This window comes from Nyctibius grandis, chromosome 6 (assembly GCF_013368605.1).
Source record: "Nyctibius grandis isolate bNycGra1 chromosome 6, bNycGra1.pri, whole genome shotgun sequence".
NCBI lineage: Eukaryota > Metazoa > Chordata > Aves > Nyctibiiformes > Nyctibiidae > Nyctibius > Nyctibius grandis.
Window position 1 is genome coordinate 58865227 of NC_090663.1, and position 20436 is coordinate 58885662.

Below are 20436 nucleotides of genomic sequence, written 5' to 3' on the forward strand. Positions count from 1 at the left end.
CCTGAATCCGTGGCTTCCTCAATGACTTAGGCTTGTACGTACCGTACTAACTTGGAGCTTGATCGTGCACTACCGCAGTCAATGGGATAGTTGCCATTGATTTCAACAGGCCAGGATCAAGCTCTCAGTGCGTGCACAGTGTTTACATATTAACCTATATTTAAGACTTTTGTAAAAAAACAGCTAAGGCAAATAAAGACCAATTTGGTAGTATTCCACGCGCTCCCTTAAGGGTGGTGCTAGTCCTTTATTTTTACTTTTTCCTGCCAAAAGCAAAAATAATCCCTCATTTTTCTTTCTTGGGGAATAGAGAAGTCCATGTTTTTGACATGCAGTAAGAACAATTATGATGTACAAAGAATGATTATTTATGAATATATTTTAAAATATTTAGGTGGTTTAGGCCTGTGACCAATCCTCATTCAAATATTCAAGTACAATTAACATTAAATGGAACCATGAATTCCTGCTTACTCAGTATTGCCTGTTTACAAAAAAGCAGGTTTTATTTTACATGATTTTAAAGGATTTTCCCTTTTTTTTTAAGAAGTCAGAGCTTGATTATTGTTATTATTTATCTTTTTGGGTTTTTTATTAAGTGCTATAGTTAAACACAATTGATTAAAAATGTGGGGTAGCATTTCCAGAAGTACTTACAGTTGCCTTAATTCTGTTCCCATTGAAATCAATGGTATAATTTCTGTAGTTATCACCAGGAACAGAGTTAAGCCAACACTGGTTGCTCTTCAAGGTTGCCTCCTGAAAATTTGTGTCCCTGTGTGTAATCAAGGCAGGCGTATTTCAAAAAATGAGCACCCACTAAGGCAATTCTGAACTACAATGAAGGAAACAGTCCTGAACGAAATGCATTTTGAGTGCACAGTCTAGCAAAGCCTGTGCAGAGCCAGAACATTTTCTTCTAGGTGTTAGGCTCATATTTCAATGCAAAAAAGGAATCGCTATTCATACAAGTTCTCCGATTAAAATTACTTATACCTTTTTGCTCATTCAAGCAGTGACTTCATAGGAACTGTGTAAAAAAAATAATTCTTTTTACATTTACAACAGCATTGCAGATTAAGAAAGAATATATGTCATCCCAGCTCAGCTGATCTCTGACATAATCTATCTGATTTAGTTTTTATAGGACAAGGTGGGTGAGTGCTGGTCACAAAAAAGTAAAATAAAAAGCCAGAAACAATTGTTTTTCAAAAAAAACAAAAGCAGGCAGGAAAAACTCATAGATTGTCAGGAAAACAAAATGTATTACAATAATAAAAAAACACTGCAAATTCTTTTGTGTTGTAAAAAACCAAGAGTGCAGAAATCTGCAAAAACCAAACTATCAAGAGGATGAAACAGTCTGCTTGTTGTTTTTCCTGAAAATGCTGACACACTTCTAGTCAAAGCATAAATAAAACAGGTAAAAATACAGTGCGAAAAAATCATCGTTTTGTTTTCAGTCTTGGTTTTTGTCCGTTACCTTCTGGGTTGGGAAAGCCTCTCATTGGGGGAGGAATGGTGTTGACAGGGGCAAGAGGAAACATTTAATTCACCACCACATAGGAACCAATAATGTAAGTTCAACACCCACTTGTCCTGGGTTCCCTCTCTAGTCAGGAGATGGAGGTATCTCCAGAGGGTGGTGTAGACCCCAAGGAGGATGCACCACGTGCTGGAGGTGCCTGCCCAAATACACTGCCCAGAGAGGTAAGACCTAGGTGCCTCTCTTCAGTGTCGACACTTATCAGAAATGAGTTAAGGCCAAAGCGATACCAACACTGCTGGCAGTGACACCACCCTGGAAAATAACATGGCCAGCACTGCCAGCAAACCTGCTCCTGCTCCTCAGCCTTAAATGCCCTCTTTCACTCCTCTGCTGAAGATTTTGCGTAACACCCCATCCCCAGGCATTCCTCCTCCCTCAACGAGAGCACTTTCTCCTTCCTCCCTTCCAAACCTCCCCTCCTTCTCCCTAAACACAGTCCTCCTTCTTTCAGCAAGGCTCCCACAAAGCTTGTCTCCTCCCCTCAATATCCATGCTCAAAGTCTGCACCCTCTATTTTGTAGACACTGTTTGCTACCTCCACTACTGTTATAGGAACTGTAACTGAAGACAAGCTTTTACATTTGGTATTACTATTTGCTATTTGTGTCATATACAACAAAAATAAGATCAGAGCTAAGTTTCACACACCTAGAAAGAGGCAGTATCCTCCTACAGTGATCCGACACCCTAAATATAGAAGGTGGACAAAGAGTAGCACAAAGAAATAGCTATCATCACTATTTCACTTGTAGAGAATTGAGATGTTAACAGATGATGCCCTTAACTCCACATCCTAATTTGCATCAACAGTCTGCCGGGCTCACCCATGACTTCACAACCCCAAATCAGAATAAAGAGGTTCTAGATACTGCAATTTGTATCTGTGTGATCTGTGTCTAACCCCAGCAATGCCACTGTAAGACTTACCCCCTCTCAAATTTATCAAATCTAAGAACCTTCTGAATGTGTGCCTGTAAAACAAGGCAAGGTTTAACACAAATACGTCAAAGCCTCCCACACATACCGATCTGTATCTTTTGCTTTTTTATTTACTCATCAAGCCCTGGCACAGCTTGGTGAGGAAAATCGTGTGCCCATCTGCACTATTGAAAACTGGTCTTTCAGAATGGGATAACTAGCCTGTAAGGGCAATTTTGGGGCTTCCACAGCTTTGACAACATCTCTTGAAACAAAATCCAACAGAGCCTCTGAGGCCCACGTTGCTCCTTCAGAAGTGATTCGTGTCCTTGTGGACACCCCCAGGACTGCAGCAATACACTTGCTTCTGAAGCTATCTGACCCTAACAGCTGGACATAATGGGGATTCCAGAAGGGGTTTAGTCCAACAGCTGGGTAATGGAAGGCCACGGCTTCCTTACGTGGGCTCCATAGCTACAGTAACAACAAAACTGATGATCTTCTAAAAATAAGGTGAAATTAATACATTGCTTAAGCCTGCATTTGAAGTGAAAACACACTTAGGGTTACAACCAGAGCAAACACTATAAGTGTTTATCAAATCAGCGGGGGTTAATCACAAATACACAACATGTATCTTTAATAACGGCTATTACGTGCACTTTTAAATAATCAGCAATGGCAGCAGTTAAATGATAAATCATACGTGAATTTTAGAGAAGCAAACAAATGCTCAGTCCTTTCTGAAGCCACAGAAACAACAGTGCAATGATAATCCAGCCAAGTCCAAAAATCAACCTACTTGCGAAAGAGATTTCGAAACTTCCCCCTTAAACTAATTTTTAAAGTATTTTTCATATACTCTCCAAAAAAATATTCAAATTCCAGGATTCAGTTTCTCACTCCACTCCTAAGCATATTCAGGTGCAGAAAGCACAGGGAAATATAAAGATTGTGCCCAGTTCTGGGCCCCTCAGTTCAAGAAGGACAGGGAGCTGCTAGAGAGAGTCCAGCGCAGAGCCACGAAGATGATTAAGGGGGTGGAACATCTGCCTTATGAGGAGAGGCTGAGGGAGCTGGGTCTCTTTAGCTTGGAGAAGAGGAGACTGAGGGGTGACCTCATTAACATTCATAAATATGTAAAGGGCAAGTGTCATGAGGATGGAGCCAGGCTCTTCTCAGTGACATCCATTGACAGGACAAGGGGCAATGGGTGCAAGCTGGAACACAGGAGGTTCCACATAAATATGAGGAAAAACTTCTTTACAGTGAGGGTAACTGAACACTGGCACAGGCTGCCCAGAGAGGTTGTGGAGTCTCCTTCTCTGGAGACATTCAAAACCCGCCTGGACGCGTTCCTGTGTGATATGGTCTAGGTAATCCTGCTCCGGCAGGGGGATTGGACTAGATGATCTTTCGAGGTCCTTTCCAATCTCTAACATTCTGTGTGATTCTGTGATCAATGGTTTGGAAGGCAGACCTCCTCATGAGGTTATGAATTAAGCCATCAGTGCAGTACAGGTTAGCAGATATGGGGACAAAACATCATTATTTTTGTAACACTTGACCATAAATAACTGCTGGTAAAATGCATTCTTTCCTGCCAATAATGGATACCAACCAGATCTGCATGGGTGTAAACCAGCACGATCTCAGAACAGCCTGCAATCACACTGACAGCATCTTCCTTTCCTTTTGTTAGTGGGAACAAGATCATAATTTAAATTATTTTACTTTTAACAAAATCAATTGATACTTGGTGAAAGGTGTGAGTTAAAAGGCCATATAATGTGTGCTGCAATTATACCTTAGAACACAGGAGGATTTGTTAAAAATAGCAAAATAAACAGAAGTCCTGGTCAAGCAAGGTTTTTAACCACATTTTCAACTTGAACTGTGTGCCTTGTCCAGCAGAGGTCAATGGAAAGCAGGGCAGTGGCAGAGCTGGGCTGGCAGGCACTGTTCTGCAGCACCAGGTTCCAATTTGGTAACTAGATGATAGGTACCTCAAAAATAAAACAGCTGGATAGACTAGGGAGACAGTTTGGGTTTGGCAAGCAGATTACTTGTTCTCAGTAGTGACAATCCAAGCCAACAGCAATTCTTAACTAGGTGCTTTTTCTTTTTCTTTTTTTTTTTTTTTAAAGTGCTTTGTTTTAACCTGGATAGCTTGCTTAGATCTGACATCAGGGAATTATCTGCTTTTCATTTTGCTTTGTTCCCACTCCTTCTGACAAAAAGTGCTGCATTTCTACCTTTTGGTCTCATCATTCCTACCAGTGATGTTTTAAAGGCTATTTAGAAATTCGTAAGATTTTCTCCACCAATCCTTGAAAATCCCAGACATATTTCACCTGACCTTTCAGTTTAATTTAAGATATCATAGGAAACCCTCACACTTCAATTTCAGTGGATTCTTGTAGCGTGAGGCGCATTGCTGTTGGACAAACACTGGCTGCAAGACTGAGCCCCTTAGGGAAAGGTTAGAGTTCATGTCTCTCAGCATATTTGCTTTTGACATCTCTTTTGTAGATATTTCAGCCTAGAATGTCCATCTGTTGTGAGAAACCAGCAGTGCTGTGAAGAGCTCATTACAGAGGTCCACTGAAATCAGGCTCCAGGAGCTCTTCCTGGAGAACAGTAAAGGAGCAGTTCCCACACTTTCCTGTTGACAACCCCAGGTACCTTTGCAATTTCAGACTCCCCTAGTTTGAACATAGTGATGGAACACCTTTCCGCTCTACACACTCACTAGTAATTTGGTTCTGTTTTGGTCATCCTTTGACCTCCTGCAGTCACCTGGCTTGCTCCTGCTAAGCTAAGCCTGTGTGGCTGTGCTCTCCCCAGTTCATTCCCCCCTTTTCACAATTCTTCCTTTCAACATCTGTTCTCATTCCTCTCTTAAGTCTTTTGGGTCTGCTAATGAATCCATTTGTATCTCTGCATAGGAACCACTAACTATACATTGGCAATGAAGTCACTGATGGCACCTATCCCAAATGCAATGCTAAGGTACAAATTTCAAAGAATCAAGAAAGAGAGAGAACGTCATAAACACCAAACAACTGTTTTACCAGTAAACTTGTGCTTCCAGCAAGGTAGCCATGTCTTGGAATGATACAGCAAATTCACAGTAGATGTCTTCATATTGTATTACTGGCAGATAAATAACAAGGTGGGAATCTCTTTTCCTTTAAGCAAGTAGGGCACATAATTAAAAGGAAGATCATTATAATGTGCCCCTTACATACTGAAAACTGAGAAGTGAAAGTGTTCTTTTAAACTGCAAAACTAATCTTCTATTTTTTCAGTCCATTTTGTGATTTTTTTGGTGTTTGACTCGTGCTTTTTTTAAACATATTGGACATGACTTTAACATCAGAAAGCTCCTGAATCTCCATTAGGGTAGAAAGAACACATGAACACATGTTCTTCCTAGCAATAATTCAAGTAATACTGCTATTCACTGATAAAGTGATCCTATTTTTCATCATAACACTATTAGACAATGAAAATAATGTAGAGAATGAGCAGAAAAAAGTTATTCACCTCACCAATTGCTCTCTCTGAACACATCACAACAAAGATGCAGTTCTTTGGATACCCAAACCCATATACCAGTCAAAGTTAGTCCACTGAAACTGGGGGGTCCTTTTTTCATTTAACTTATACCTGGGGAAAAAAAAAATTCAAAAAAAGAGTCAAATGAAGCAATGCCCCCAACTTCCCTTTGTTCTAAGAGGGCAGAATAAACAGTGAGATCAGGTCAGAAAGAGACTTACAACACTGGAACAAACTCAGGGAGATTCAGTGCAGGGTTTTGGATCTGCTCTCAGTGAAATCTTTTCTTCTGTTACTGTTTACGTGTTGAACCAAGTAACGCCTCTGTTATCACTTGTTCTGCACAACAGCAAAGGTAACATACAACCAAGCAAGGAACTGCAGGCTTATTTGCCGTGTGTCTTTTACTGAAAAATACATTTTATTTATCATAACATTCAAAAAACCTCCAACATAATACAAATGCTAACTCATTCAGTTACAAACTTTGGTACTCAGCGGTTTCAGACAGTCCATTCTCGCGTGGTCGTGACATACTGAAGCGTTCCTGATATGCAACATGCTGCTAGTGCAGTTCTCAGAGCTACTCCGCTGTCCTTCAATCCCAGGCTCACGGCATCCTGCAGCAGGATCACTTCGGGCTTCAGCTACGCACTTGCCATAGTGTCGTCTACACTGAGAGCAGCCCAAAGAGTCCATTTTTCTCCAGTTACATATCTTCCTTTTTTATTTTCCCCCCACATGCAACAATCATCAACACAGTGCGTTCATGGCATTTTCCCCTTTGCCTTACAGCCCACCGTGCTCTCATCAGACACACCACCCACATCCTCTTAATCATTATCCTTACTTCACATTTGCACTTTTAAATATCTTCACACTGATAACCCACCCCCTTAAAAAAGGGAGGAAAAAGAAAAGAGAGGAAGGAAAAAAAACAGGAAAAGGGGAAAAAAACACAAGCATTTTTAAAGTATGTGTTCTCAGGTAGCCACAAGTTAATGGTACTTTATAAGCACAAGGAATGACACTTTGGCCATCAACACTAGAGAGTAAAGGTAGATTTGAATGCAGACAAGGGGAAAAAAAAAAAAAACAAACAACACACAACCCATAAATACATTTTAAATCATTCACCAAGTGATTCACCAAGGATTAAATTTAACTGAGTGAAACCAACCTTGCTGCAAAAGGCCAGAACAACATTCATACATCACTCCAGTCCCACTCCAACTTTTAATTGTATCCTGACCTAAAACGCATGGAAGTGGCTGGCCAGCTTTTGCAGACCCCGAACCCTGATGGCAGGGCTGGGAGGGAACTTGAATGGTGCACAGGATTTTGCCCTGCTTTGCACACAGGGTGAATTTCAGCAACGTACTATGACTGCACCGTGAAACATACAATACTAGCAGCTTGTGAACCCTGACACAGAGGGCTTGACTCTAATCCAAGATATGTGGTTCCACATCACCCCATCAGCTGGAGAAATTCACCACTGGGTATACATGGAGGAGCACCATATTACCGGATTATTTTCTGGCAACCTTTCATGGCGTTATCTGCTGGGTCCAGCTAGACTCAAGCCCAGAGCTCCGGTTTGATACGTATAAAGTGAAGAACCCAGAACTCGGGTCTGCAAGGCACTCAGCGCTCAGAGCCAAGTTCAGCAAAGCGTTCTGTTGATCGGTCGAAAAAAAAATTATTGCACTTCCACTGAAGCTCCCAGGAATCTGCTTAGATATTTCAAGTTAGAGATGCACGTGAAGGCTTTGCTGGACTGGGTCTGCAAAGCAAAGCTCCTTGCAAAACTGACCCCTTGATGCAAATATGGAGTCTCTTTAGTAGTAGACAAAATTAAGCAAACACTGTTTGACATTAGGATTGACACATTCCACTGAAGAGGTCTCCCCTGAGAAAATAAATAGCTGTTGGTATTGTCTCATTTCATTGCTTTCGTCTCCACAGGCAGTTAAAAAAAAAAACTGCAAAATTTTCCTCCAACATATACGTGTTGAAATCCTGGGCACTTTGTCTTCTACGCATTTTTTTCCTTTCACGTACACCGGGTGAAACTGTAAACCCTGAGTGTGTGTGTGCAAACCTATATCTTGTAAACTGCAATGTGAAACTTCGCTCCAAGCACCGATATAGGAAAAGATACAACAAAAGATTTTGAAACGTGGATGCTAGTATTATAACGTACGTACCGTACACATGTATGTCACAGTGGATGATCTGCTCTGGTACCTGCACTGTCCTGCAGTCCGCAGTACTGCTTCGTTTAACACCAATACTCTAGTCGTAACATCTACGGACTTACCAGTCATGAAAATGGTGAAGCAGCATCCATTTTCTTTAAGAGGCATTCAGCCTGAATCCCAGTAGGAAGTTAAAGCTTGTAACTGTAGACCACACAACCAAAGAGCACAGGGATTAAGCTTACATGCTCTGTGACCTAGCTGGGCACGCCAAGCTCTTTAAAAAGCGTTAGAATAATATTTTTTCATTGGATTTCCAGAACAACGAAGGTAAATGAGAAGATATATTTTAAATCACTCACTACATGTACACTTGCAGGGCATTTCATCCTGAGGGCAATTTCAATTGTGCCTGTAAACAAATAAATTGCATTGAAATAAAATCTCACATATATGGTTAAAGACAGTTGTAGCTGAGTTTTCTGTATCTTGAGAGTTACTCATGGAAATGAAAACCTGAGGCTTTCTTTAAGAATGGAAAACCCTGAAACTTCCTTAGCAGCAGGAAACCTTGGGAACAGGTGCAGGAAAATCCTGCCTGTGGGTAAATGCTTAAGTACAGACTTTTGGGTTTTGCATTTAGATTTTAGATTTCCAACCTGTTACCATGAGAAAGCTTTATGCTAAATAATTTAGGCTTGATCTTACCTTTATTGGCTTCCCAAAGCGCTTCACTGAACTGCAATTTTTGGCAGGGAACACCCTACCATAGTTTAGTTTTTCTGTCACAGTAACAATTCTCTTTTACTGAGATAAACTGCTCGCTGGCAACAAAATCATCAGTTTAAGCAAAGTTTGACATCTGGACATACATATCACTGCATTTTTAGTAACCTTATTTTATATTTTCTTGTTCAAAGGAGAAATATTTTCTTAGCAAATACAGATAGCGTGGATGTAGCCCTCAGATAAACCTGCCAATCAACAGGTAAGGAAATGACTACATATTATTGGGGCTGTAACAACATTAAAAAACTTCTCTCACAGGGTAAGCACTAGGATTGTGTTTTCAACAGTGTGGCAATTTAAGGAAGAAAAGACTGCAGTCTTAAAGAAAATTAAATGCTGTCCTCTCCTTTAGAACTGGGGTCTAAAAATACTACATTCGACTTCTGTCTTTCCAGCATTTAAACACTGTCATAATTAAGGCAACTAGTGGTGTTTAAGGCAGTACAGAGGAGCAAATGAAAAACGAAAGCAATCAAATGTGTTTTCTGAAATTTACACAATCCATTTTAAACCATGCCAAAAAATAAACACTAAAGATAACCTAAATACTACAGATCTCTCTGTTTGCAATTCCAAGTGCAGAAGTACAAAGTACACAAATAGACATCCGATCACAAATCATCACCAAAACCAAGGAGGAAGAGCCCCATTTACCACACTGGGAGAGAGCTTTTTTTTTTTTTTTTTAAAGAGCTGCACTGGATCATCACAACACCTTCCAGGGACCTGGACGAAGCTGTGCAGTGTTCCACACTGGAACACTGCCGCGTTTACACCCTGCATTTTACAAACAGCTGTAGTGGCACTACAACCACTAGCCACCAGCACAGATGCAACACCTAAAACCTGCACATTGGCTTCAATATAAAAACAGCTTCGCAGAAAATAATGCAGTAATTTAGTGTTGCTTGCATAACTAAATGTATGCATACTCAAAACTGGGGGGTATTTAGGAGAAAACAAGGAACTTACACACTTGTTTTGTATGATGAAGCAAAAAAAAAGAAAACTGTAGAAGCCATTTTTAGGATGTATGTTTAGATTTACCAAGTGTATTTCAGATTAAAGGAGCATGATGATTCTTCCTTATCCCTGTAAAAAAAAAAAACACAAACATAAAGCATCATTAATAACAAGCAGATAATTAGAGAGCGGCCACAACTAATTGTTAGAGAGCAATCTCTACTACTCCAGGGAAGTGCATAGTATCTCCTTCACTGTCACACTATTCTTGCTACTAATTTCCTAAGCTACTGCCAAGAATCAGACAATACCACCCGACTTCTTAAACTGAGTCAGTGGTCAAGCAGCCTTATTTTTTGAGCAGAACTGATCCTTGCTGCTCACAGTGTGAAACGTGCACTGCTTTACGACCCCATGGCTCCCCGCAGACTGGTCCTGGGGAACCCCATGCACATCAGTAGAAAGAGGGCAAAGCGATCCATCCAGGATTTAAGCGATCCATCCACTTAAGTTAAAGACCTGAGCACTTCACTTACCACCACAGCATCCAGCATGGCATACGTAAGTAAAAGTGAAACAACCTGTAATCATGTGCTCCAAGATTTGTGAAGTTAAGACTTAAATACTGGCCCAGGAAAGCATCCCTGGCAAGAAGAGCCATTAAGCTCACACTTCAGTTTCATTGGTATCAAGGTTAAGCACTATTTAAACATTTCCTCAGTAGCTACGGATTTGAACACCAGCTCTTGCTTATTTCCATTTGTAGACTGATTTACCAGATCAAATGCTGAAGTCTTTTTAGTTCTTGGAATATTCCTGTATTTCCCACTAAAATTGGGTGGATCCTTTACTAAATTCTCAGCAAAGGCATCAGTGTAAGTAAATCCTATATACTGCATGTTTCACTGTAAGTTCACTTTTTGACTTAATAATGTAGAATATATGCTTTGCTGAATAGGGCACAACTAAAACAGTTTAAAAATCAATTTATGAGCTTTTTAAAAAACCATTTGTATATGCTATCCACACAAAATTACTTTTTAAAGGCAGGCATAGACTGTCTGCTGGCAGGTAGGAAGAAACACAACTACAACATATATTTGCATACGTTGGTGACAAAACTGCTCACATTTGACTTAGCCTTCTTTCACCACAAAAATAAATGTCCCATGTATTCCTCTAACGATAAGGTGGCTTCAGTTCAGGCTCACGTTTGAACAGAGCAAGGAAAAATACCGTTCTAACACCAGCAGTACAATTTACTACAGTTACTTCGTACTTTGCTACATGTTATTTTCTCCCAGAAACTCCCTAGGGTGTAATGTAGGAATAGATACAAAAGTTAAAACCACTTTTTCGGTCATTCTGTCTGGGAATGAGCTCCCTTCAGGCAGTCCGCTCACTACAGGTCAGTGCTGTCTAGGTTTGGATACAGGCAGATATGGCAAGTTTGCCAGAACTGAAAATTAGCATCATTTTTTTTTCTGTATGAAGGAAGAAATGCAGCAGGCAAAAACTATGTTGCTAAAAGCTCACCAACTACTGTGAGCAAAGAAGAGGAGGGAGAAAAGCAACCTCACGGTACTTCTCAGAAACATGCATATATTCTCTAATATTTACTGTATATCAGAAATTGAAGAATTGTTCAGAAATGGCATCTTGGATTTTGCCAGAATCCATACTGATAGGATCCATTTTATCCCACTGATTATGCAGAAAAGAGCACCAGCCACAGAGAGAAGGGCTGGAAGAGCAGCAGATGTGCAGAGGATTCAGTGCCAACAGCACCACGAGCATCACACCACCACTAAGGCTTCAAGTCAGCTCTATCATGCTGATCTCCAAGAGGTGACAAAGACCCAGATGGGGCAGTCTTTGATATGGTGACACAGCTTGTGAATGAAGATGCAAAAAAAAAAAAAATATGGAGGAAGAGATTATGTGCAGTGCAGAAAGAAATACAGGAGTGGAAAGAAAGAGCATTCATTCAGCTTATCTTGGCCAGTGGAAAAAAAGGACCTGCAAGGACAGTATTTTATTCAAACCCCATGCTCCTGTGATGAAATCTGGCTGTTTCAAAACCCATTTTAGGATCTACACAGCATTGCTGCAATCAAAAAAAAAAAAACCCCTGATCTAATGTGAAAGCAATTGGAATGAAAAAATGATCAACAGTTCACCCTCTGATTCGTATGGAACTACAACCCCTCTTCTTGTTAGAGGAAAAACACTGCCCCAAGCAAACAAACATACCTAATTAGGAAGAGAAAGACAAAAGAGATACAGGAAAAGAAGGGGAAACAAAAAAAAGGCAGATAATAAAAGAGAGAAGAAGAGGAAAAATTATCCACAGGGACACGAAAGTTATGTAGGTGAATGAAAATGCTGAGTAGGTACAAGGACAGAACAGGGTAACGGGAAAGAAGGCGGCAGCTTTAGGTGCGATTCCCCTCTGGCATATATCTTATTTTCCACTGAAAGCTATATGAATAACCAAAGTCTGATGACAAGCTAAACACATCTTGCAGCACGCAGTTAAAATTATTAGTTTTACTGACTTTCAGAACAGGTTGAGAAAAAAAAAAAGCGCCACATCGCATCTATTATAGACCAGCAGGACACCAAACTCAGCAAGTCTGAGACAGCAGGAAGGGGACATCCCGGTCTGTATTAGACAACGTGCATCTTGGCATCACTAATGGTAAAAAATGAAATGAAGTCCTCAAACTGTTGAATGACCTTCTGTAATGAGTACAAAAGTTTCTGCATCACCAGTCCTTTGGGGCAGCCTTCACACCTGCCTCGCAACAGTAGAGCTCTGACATAATGCAAAAAAGCAGACCGTCGATATGGTGTATAGGGAATAAAGCTTCAAGAGTGTACTAATATATTCATTAATCTTATAGAAAGCATTGCTGGTGCCTTTTTTTTTTTCATAGAAGAGCATGAAGATTACTCTTACAGCTAAATGCTTTAGAAGTTAGGATTTTAAAGTTGCTCAAAAGAAGCAGAACTAAGTACATAATGTTTTACTCATATATAGGTATATTAAGAAACATTTTTAAGTTTTACAATTATGGAATTATAGGCATATATAAAATGGACAAAAACCATGGAGATCACCGACTGCTAGTTCACGCGATACCAACTAAGTATTTCCAGTGAACATCTCTTTACACCTCTTTACTAATTAGGACCTTAACAGAACAAGAAAAATCCTGAAAATGTCCTCTATGTCACTGTTTTGTGACTTTTCACATTTGTCTTATAATCCAGAGACTGTAAAATGACACAATATAGAATATTGCAAAAAGGCACCATACTCTAAAATACAGATTATTTTACCCTTCTGTAGGCTTCTTCCACTGTCCAAAACTGCTTATTTTTTTTGTTACTGTCAGTCAAACATATGCTAGATCAATCCATAAAGGAAGGGCAGTTGGTCTGCATGGTGTGTGTTGCAGAACAGGAAAATTTGAAAATAGGGGACCAATTGTGCCACTTCTTCCAGCCTACACACCCTGCACCAGGGCGTACAGAAGCTGTAAGAAGCCAAGCGCTTAGCACTGAATGCTGAATTGTGATATTGAAATTCAGGGTCCACTTCTTTAATCTTCCCTTCTGCAATGTGAGAATTTTGTATGTGAATGATGAAAAAATTACAAAAGCAAACACAGCATTATGTGTCTTCTCCACTAATGGAGAAGGTGAAAGAATAGAGAGACGTTAAGCCACATCAGAAGAGGCACCAGGCCAGCATCCATAGCAGTATTTCTACACCTAACTGGTAAGTAGGAACTTAACCCAAGGCTTTAATTTAGAATGAGGTGCCTAAAACCATCACAACTCAAAACCTCAGCACCTGACTTTACACTGAACAACCTCCCTTCTCCTGTGCTACCTCTCCGGGCCGCATCTCAGGAAATGGAATGGAGTTGCCCAGTCTGATTCATGTTAAATGGCTGAAATTGCCTTGAACCAAAACATTGAGAATATAAACCAGCTTTTATTCTCTTTTTTCCTTCCTTTTCGTACTTCACCACTAATAAATTGTTAGATGTCCAAGTTGCATCTTTAATTACAGATGTGTGAAGTGTAACTGACTATAGCTTAACACAAATTTTGGCAATGTGTAAGCAACAAGATAGTTCAACTGACCCTGCAATGCTAAGAGGAACATATAAAGCTGACCCCCTCCTCTCAATTGCTTGTTGTATGCATTACAAATGTTTTAGCAGATTCAAGGAGAAAATCTCCTTGTTTAGCAGTACACCATTTTCATTAAGTACATTTTTCAGAACAAAACCAGACCCTGAAGCTGCCTTTTAAACAGGTCTTACATTTTCAGCCTTCAGGCAAAATTTTAATAGTACAGTATTGTCTCTGTTTAGCCCGCACCCAGGGCTAAACAATAACCAGTTGCTCTATCACCTAAGACCCCTCCCCAGCTGAGAAAGGGAACTGGGAAAAGGAGGGAGATTCATGGGTTGAAATTTAAACAGATTTAATAAAATAAGAAAACCAATATCGATACTAATACAAAAGACACAACGTTATACTTAGTCCATAGAGTGGTGGCAAGTTCCTCCAGGGATAGCAACCATCCAGAAAAGACGAGAAGTGGAAAGAGGGAGGGGAAAAAACCCTCCCTACCCACCAAGCTTTCCCTTTTATAGCAAACGTGACGTTAATGTTATAGAATACACCTGTGGGCCCGCCTGGGTCAGCTGCTCTGGCTTTCACTGCTGATGGCCTTGATCACCATACCATGGCTGGCCACAAACTGAAACAAAATGTAACAGAAAAGTGATTCTATAATTTTATCCCCACAAAACCAGGACAAGTATTGTCTTATGGGGGAAAATAGAATCTGTGTGCCAGATTCGCGTCATAATGTCTGCTTTCTACGAATCAAGAAGTGCAAAATTAATTATACTAAGCATAATGAGTTGCCCATTCTGCAACTCTGAGAAACTCCCAGTGTGATGGAGGAAAGTTTAAGTTCTTCCTGTATCACACTTATAGCTCATTGGGTAATACATAGGCTAGGAGAAAATTAAGTGTACTGCAGGATAAACTGCTGCTGCCCCATCCCCCGTTTTTCAGTTACATTTCAGGGCAAAGTATGCATGACACCCCAAAGCAGCTGTATCATTGGAAAGAGCACTTAACAGCAAGAGTGATCTATAAAAGTTTGTGGAAGGACACAAAAGAGAGATTTTTTTTGAAAGATTTTTTATTGGATCTTATAGACTGTTCTGTGATATGCATTTGTCAATTTTATAATGGTGTGCTGTAATTATTCAAATTACATTAACAACTGAAAAAGACTAGTCAAATGCAATCAAAACAAGCTACTTCAGATCATTACTCTAGCAATGGAGCAGAGCTTCATATGAAAACTGGAGGGAGAGGATTTTCCAGCAAGTTATAAATCTCAGATTTTTTTATTATGGTGTCAAAAATGCTCTATTTAGCCCTGCTTAAGTAGGGGGGTTGGACCAGATGACCTCCAGAGGTCCCTTCCAACCTCAGTTATTCTGTGATTCTGTGATTCTATGATCAATGCAGTTATTAATGTCACCAATAAGAAAGCGCAATTTGATGAGAGCATCATCCCCGGCAGTGGCACACCAGGCATTGTAGGCAAGCTAGCTGCATGACACGGCAGGATAACCCCCGGGGAAATGAGGGGAGAATCACACCAGGAAATACGATGGGTTTCACGTTTAAAGAGTGAAATAAGATCGAGAAGCAAGGGCTTTTCATTTAAATAGTTGCTGTAAGATAGAAATATCCTTTTCAAAAACAGCTGAGTGTCTAAACTGAAGTCTCACAAATAACCAACTCCTTGTGCTAGCAGTGCAAACTTGGCCTCTAGACCAAATGGAAACACCAAATAGCTTTTGCCGTTTTATCTAGATATTCTGTCAAGACTTTGTGGACGATATCGACTCAAGTAGCACAGCTGAGCTCAACTTAAACTGGTACTTTGCCTGTCCTGAGTGACCCTGTAAGGGGCAATGAAAACAACTTGGTTTATATCCAGGATAAAAGAATGCCATCTCAGGAGAAAATACTTACAAGCAGAAAAGAAGTAAGCATATAAAGCATTTCAGTAAAGTTTCATTCAACAAATAATCTACTACATTGTAGTAGATGATGCAAATTAAAAGAATTACAGAAGCAAAAAAAAGAGAATCCAAACACTGCAAGAAAAAATTTACCCTTTAGCATGTGACCGACCAAAACTCAGCACAAACTGGTGACAAACCCAAACCTCCAACTGTCGCCACTGTTTCTCTTTGCTTCTTGATATACACCAAGAACAAACTCCGTGAGTCTTGTGGTAAGCCACAAAAGACTTCGGTAGCTCTGCAATACTGCACTTGATAAAAGATGAGCCGTGTGTTTTAATGCAAGAGGCAAAAGGAGCAGCGACACCCATCCTGAAAGCACTTCCTTAATATTTCAGGTATTTTACAACTAAATGTCATCGCTCCTTGGATATTTTGCGCAAGACATCCTGCACCCTGGTTTCAGCACGTGCCGTACGCCCAGTCCCTTGCTCCAGACCAGACACTCAATGCTCCTGCACACGCATCCCCAATTTGGAGGCCAGCCCTGGGTTACAGCCCTAGGTAACTGGACACTGATGGGACTGCGGCAGGCCAAGCTCGGAGTAGCCCTGTGAAATCATGATTTGCAGCAGTTCCTGCAGGCTCTGCAGGAGCCCTCCTACAGTGCAGGCAGTTGTGGGCAGCGCCATGGCACCACGGGAGCACACCAGGGTCTATCCCACGTATTCCGCTCCCTCGTTCCACTAACAAGAAGGACCCAAAATAAGGGTCCTCCATCAGACCTCTCTCCTGCTCTTCCTGAGAAGGGGGAGAAGCAGGGGTTCAGGGCACAGAGATGGGTGCCCTCTTCCCCTTGGGAGGAAGAGGTGAGGAATCGGGGATGCGCTGCTGAGACAGAGGGGCTGCTTCATGGCTTGCAAGGTGGGTCCAGAGGTGGTGCCCAGCAGCACTCCCCTCCCCGGGAGCAAGGGGACACCACTGAGACAGGGCCACCCAGCCGTGTGGCTGGGCAAATATGGGCTGCGTGACAAGCAACTACGGTGTGCTTCTACTGAAACTGCCTCTGGAACAAAAAAAAGGGGGGTATTTACCTGCTCCGAGGGATACCGAACTGCACCAACAGGCGTGCGTAACCTTTGCTTTTCTATCTTACACCTGTATTTTAAGTCCCGGTGAGGGCCCGCCTGTGGCCCCCAGGCCCGTTACTCACCCCCTCGAGGAGAAGCTGGGGCACAGCTCTCATTTGGTGGGTAACCCGGTCGGCCCTTAACCGTCTCTGGTGACTGCCATGCCTAACGGCCTGCACCGACTCACCTGCGCTCTTCACCGGTGCTCCACCACGAAGCGCATGGTGGTGCCGTCGAAGGAGGGCGGCGCGACGATCCGCGGGCCGGTGGCTGGCGCTGTGATGCTGATGACCGGCTTCGACTCGGCCGCCCCGCGCCGTGGCTGCGGCGGGCCCTTGCCAGTGGCCACGTAGTAGGGGTTCTCGGCGAAAGCTGCCTCGGCCGCCGCCGGGCTGCCGGGCTCGGCCGAGGCGCTGGCATCGCTGCCCGTGTGGGATAGCGGGCGCGGCAGAGCGCCGGCAGGCAGCATGGCGGCGGGCAGGAGGCCGGGGTAGAGCATGTACGTGGCGCCGTAAGCCCCGGCGTTGAGGGCCAGGGGGGAGACGGGCAGCGGGACGGGGGCGACGGCCGGCTGCTGGGGTACCGGCACCTCCACGTACTGCCCGGTCTCGGGGTCGAAGAGGCGCCGCTTGAGGGGTTGCTGCATCGGCGTGTCCACCAGGTAGTACTGCCCGGTGCTCACGTCCAGCAGCACCTTGCGCTGCGTCTGCGGGAAGGGCTCGGCCGCTGTCGCCGCGGCGGGCATGGAGGGCGAGAAGCAGAGCAGCGGCGGCGGCGCGGCGCCGGGCAGGGCGGCGAAGGGCAGCGGCTGGTGGTAGAGGGCGGCGGGAGGACCCTCGGCGGGCGGCGGGGCGGCGGCGGGGGGCTCCTCGGCGGGCGCGGGTCCGGGCGGGTGTCCAGGGCTGCCGGGGCGCTTGGCAGTGCCGAAGGGCTGCAGGCTGCACAGCGCCGCCGCCGCCGCTGCCGCCGACACCGGGCTGGGGCGGACGCCGCCGCCGCCGCCCGCCCCCGACACCGGCACCGGGGACGAGGGGGAGCCGGGCTCGGCGACTGCCTTTAGCGGCAGGGCCAGGTAGTTTCCGCAGTCCGGGCCGCGCTCCGCATCGCCGCCGCCCGCGGGCACCCGGGGGGAGCGCGGCGCCGCCTGGCCCCGCAGGCCGCCCTCGGCGGGGGGCTTGCCCGAGGCGGGGTCCGCAGCTCCTCCGGCTCCGCGGAGGGTGAGGAGGGCGCGGGGGGCGGCGGGGGGCTCGGCGCGGGGGGGCGGCGGGCCACGCTGCCGCTGCCGGGCTAGGCTCTCGAAGGCGGCCGCCTTGGCCGAGACCTTGTCGGCGGCGTTGTTGGAGGGGCGGCGGGGCAGCCGCTCGCTGACAGGCCCCTTGCCCGACGGCTCCTCCGCCTTATCCGACAGCGGCGGCGGGGGGGGAGCGGCGGCGGTCGGCCGGGGCCCGGCAACCCGCTCCTGGCTGGCGATGAGGGAGAGGACGTGGCTGTCAGTGATGGGCAGCGGGTCGCTCTTACGCTTCCACTCGCGTTTGTTGAAGCTGTACAGCTCCTCCATGCTCCGCACTGCCGCCGTCAGCTTCTCCAGCGCGTTTTGCACTGGCGCCGCCTTGCCCTCCTCCCGCGGGTCCTCCTCCGGCCCCCGGCTCCTCTCGGCGAGCGGCGGCGGGGGCTGGTGCCGCCAGGGCGCGGCGGATTTGGACACGATCTTCAGCACGGCCGGCTGGCGCGGGTCGCTCTTGTTGGGGGCGATGGTGGCCACCGGCAGCCTCCCCGAGGTGCGGTGCACCAGAACGGTGCCCTCCGGGGGGCAAGCCGGCGCCCTGCCAGCCGCCTTGGCCCCCGGCTCGGTGGGCTTGGTGCTGGCGTGGCCGAGCGCCTGGCAGGTGATGACCACGGGGGAAAGGGACCTGGGGACACCGGCGATGACCAGCTGCTGCCAGGGTTTCTGCTCCGGGCCGCCCTGGTCGGAGGTGACACTGCCCTTGTCGCTGCTGTTGTCCCCCGAGTCGCAGCTGTAGGAGCTTTTGATGAGCTTCCGCACGTCCCGCACCTGGTGGAGGGGCCCCTGGGCTCTGTGCTTGCTGTCCCTCACGTCGCGCACCAGGAACTGCGGCACCTTGTCGGGGCCGTCGCCGGCCTTGGACGGCTTGGGCTGCTGGCCCCTGCCCTCCTCCGGCGGCCGGCCCGCGATCTGCGGTGTCAGCAGCTGGGCGATGCTGAAGGCGGCGTCCCGGGGCTGCTGCAGGCTGCCCAGGCTGATCTTGATCTCGGGGGCTTTCGGCTTGGCGGCGGGGAGCGAGGAGGAGGAAGAGGTGGCGGCGGCGGAGCACTTGGTCGCCCGCTTGCCGGGCTCCTTCTCCCGGGGGGTGTGCTGGATGGCGGGGACGAACAGGCGGGACATCTTGGTGGACTTGCCGGCGGAGATCTCGCCCAGGTCGGCCCGCCAGTCGTGCCTGGGGGAGAGCTTCAGCTTGCCCACGGGCGCCCTCTCCTCCTTCCTCTCCGCCTCCCGCTCCTTCCAGGACCTGAAGGCGCTGTTCTGGCTGCGGAGGAAGGTGGCCTTGATGGCCTCCGAGGCGCTGCGCTTCACCTCGCACAGCTCCTCCGTCACCCCTCGGTCCAGGCTGCGGCTCCACTCGCGGGGCGTTGATGCCTTGGAGGCCGGCGACCGGCCACCGCCGCCCTCGCCCGCCTCCTCCGCCGTCGCGGCGGTGCAGTCCGAGCCGCCCTCCGAGTGCCGGGAGCTCTGCCGCTGCACACCGCCCTCCCGCTGCTGCTCCCGGCCGCCGGCGGGCTCCGGCTCTCGGCCGGCACCTAGCCCGATGTAAGAGGTGTCGGTGATCTCGCCCCGCTCCATCTTGAACTCATGCTCCAGCTGCATCTTTTTGGAGATGACGTTTTTGAGGAGGCTGGAAGCGAACTTGGACTTCTTGCTGGACGCCCCCCCGCCTCCCTCCACCGGCGGCGGCTCCCCGCCGCCCGCCTCGGGGGGCGGCCCGGCCTCGGGGACATCGCCGAGGTCCAGCAGAGTCACCACCCGGGAGCCCGCACGGAGCCTCCGCGGCGCCTCGACGTGGGCAATCTCCCCGTCGAGCTTGCTGACCACGAACTCGAGGGCTTTGGTCTGCGAGCGGCCGGAGCGCAGCAGGCTGGGCTCGGCTCTCGGCCCCAGGCTGCCGCACTTGAGGTCCAGGAAGGTGGACCAGCGGTTGATGCCCAGCGCATTGTCGGACAGGGAGGCGGAG

General features: G+C 46.0%; 2 protein-coding genes across 2 annotated transcripts in view; one reads left to right on the plus strand and one right to left on the minus strand.

Moving 5' to 3' along the window:
• Positions 1-6428: 6428 nt before the first annotated feature.
• Positions 6429-20072, minus strand: C6H4orf54 (chromosome 6 C4orf54 homolog). The gene is made up of 2 exons (XM_068404172.1): positions 17376-20072; positions 6429-10110 (listed from the first exon to the last, which is right to left on the minus strand). The coding sequence occupies exon 1, from the start codon at positions 20070-20072 to the stop codon at positions 17385-17387; it is 2688 nt and encodes an 895-aa protein (XP_068260273.1). The 3' UTR covers positions 6429-10110; positions 17376-17384.
• The window catches only part of DAPP1 (dual adaptor of phosphotyrosine and 3-phosphoinositides 1), a 60895-nt gene continuing 60518 nt past the window's right edge, over positions 20060-20436 (plus strand). The window contains exon 1 of the mRNA XM_068402734.1: positions 20060-20399. Coding sequence (XP_068258835.1) covers positions 20083-20399 — 317 coding nt within the window. The 5' untranslated portion in view covers positions 20060-20082. The remainder of the gene's footprint in view (positions 20400-20436) is intronic.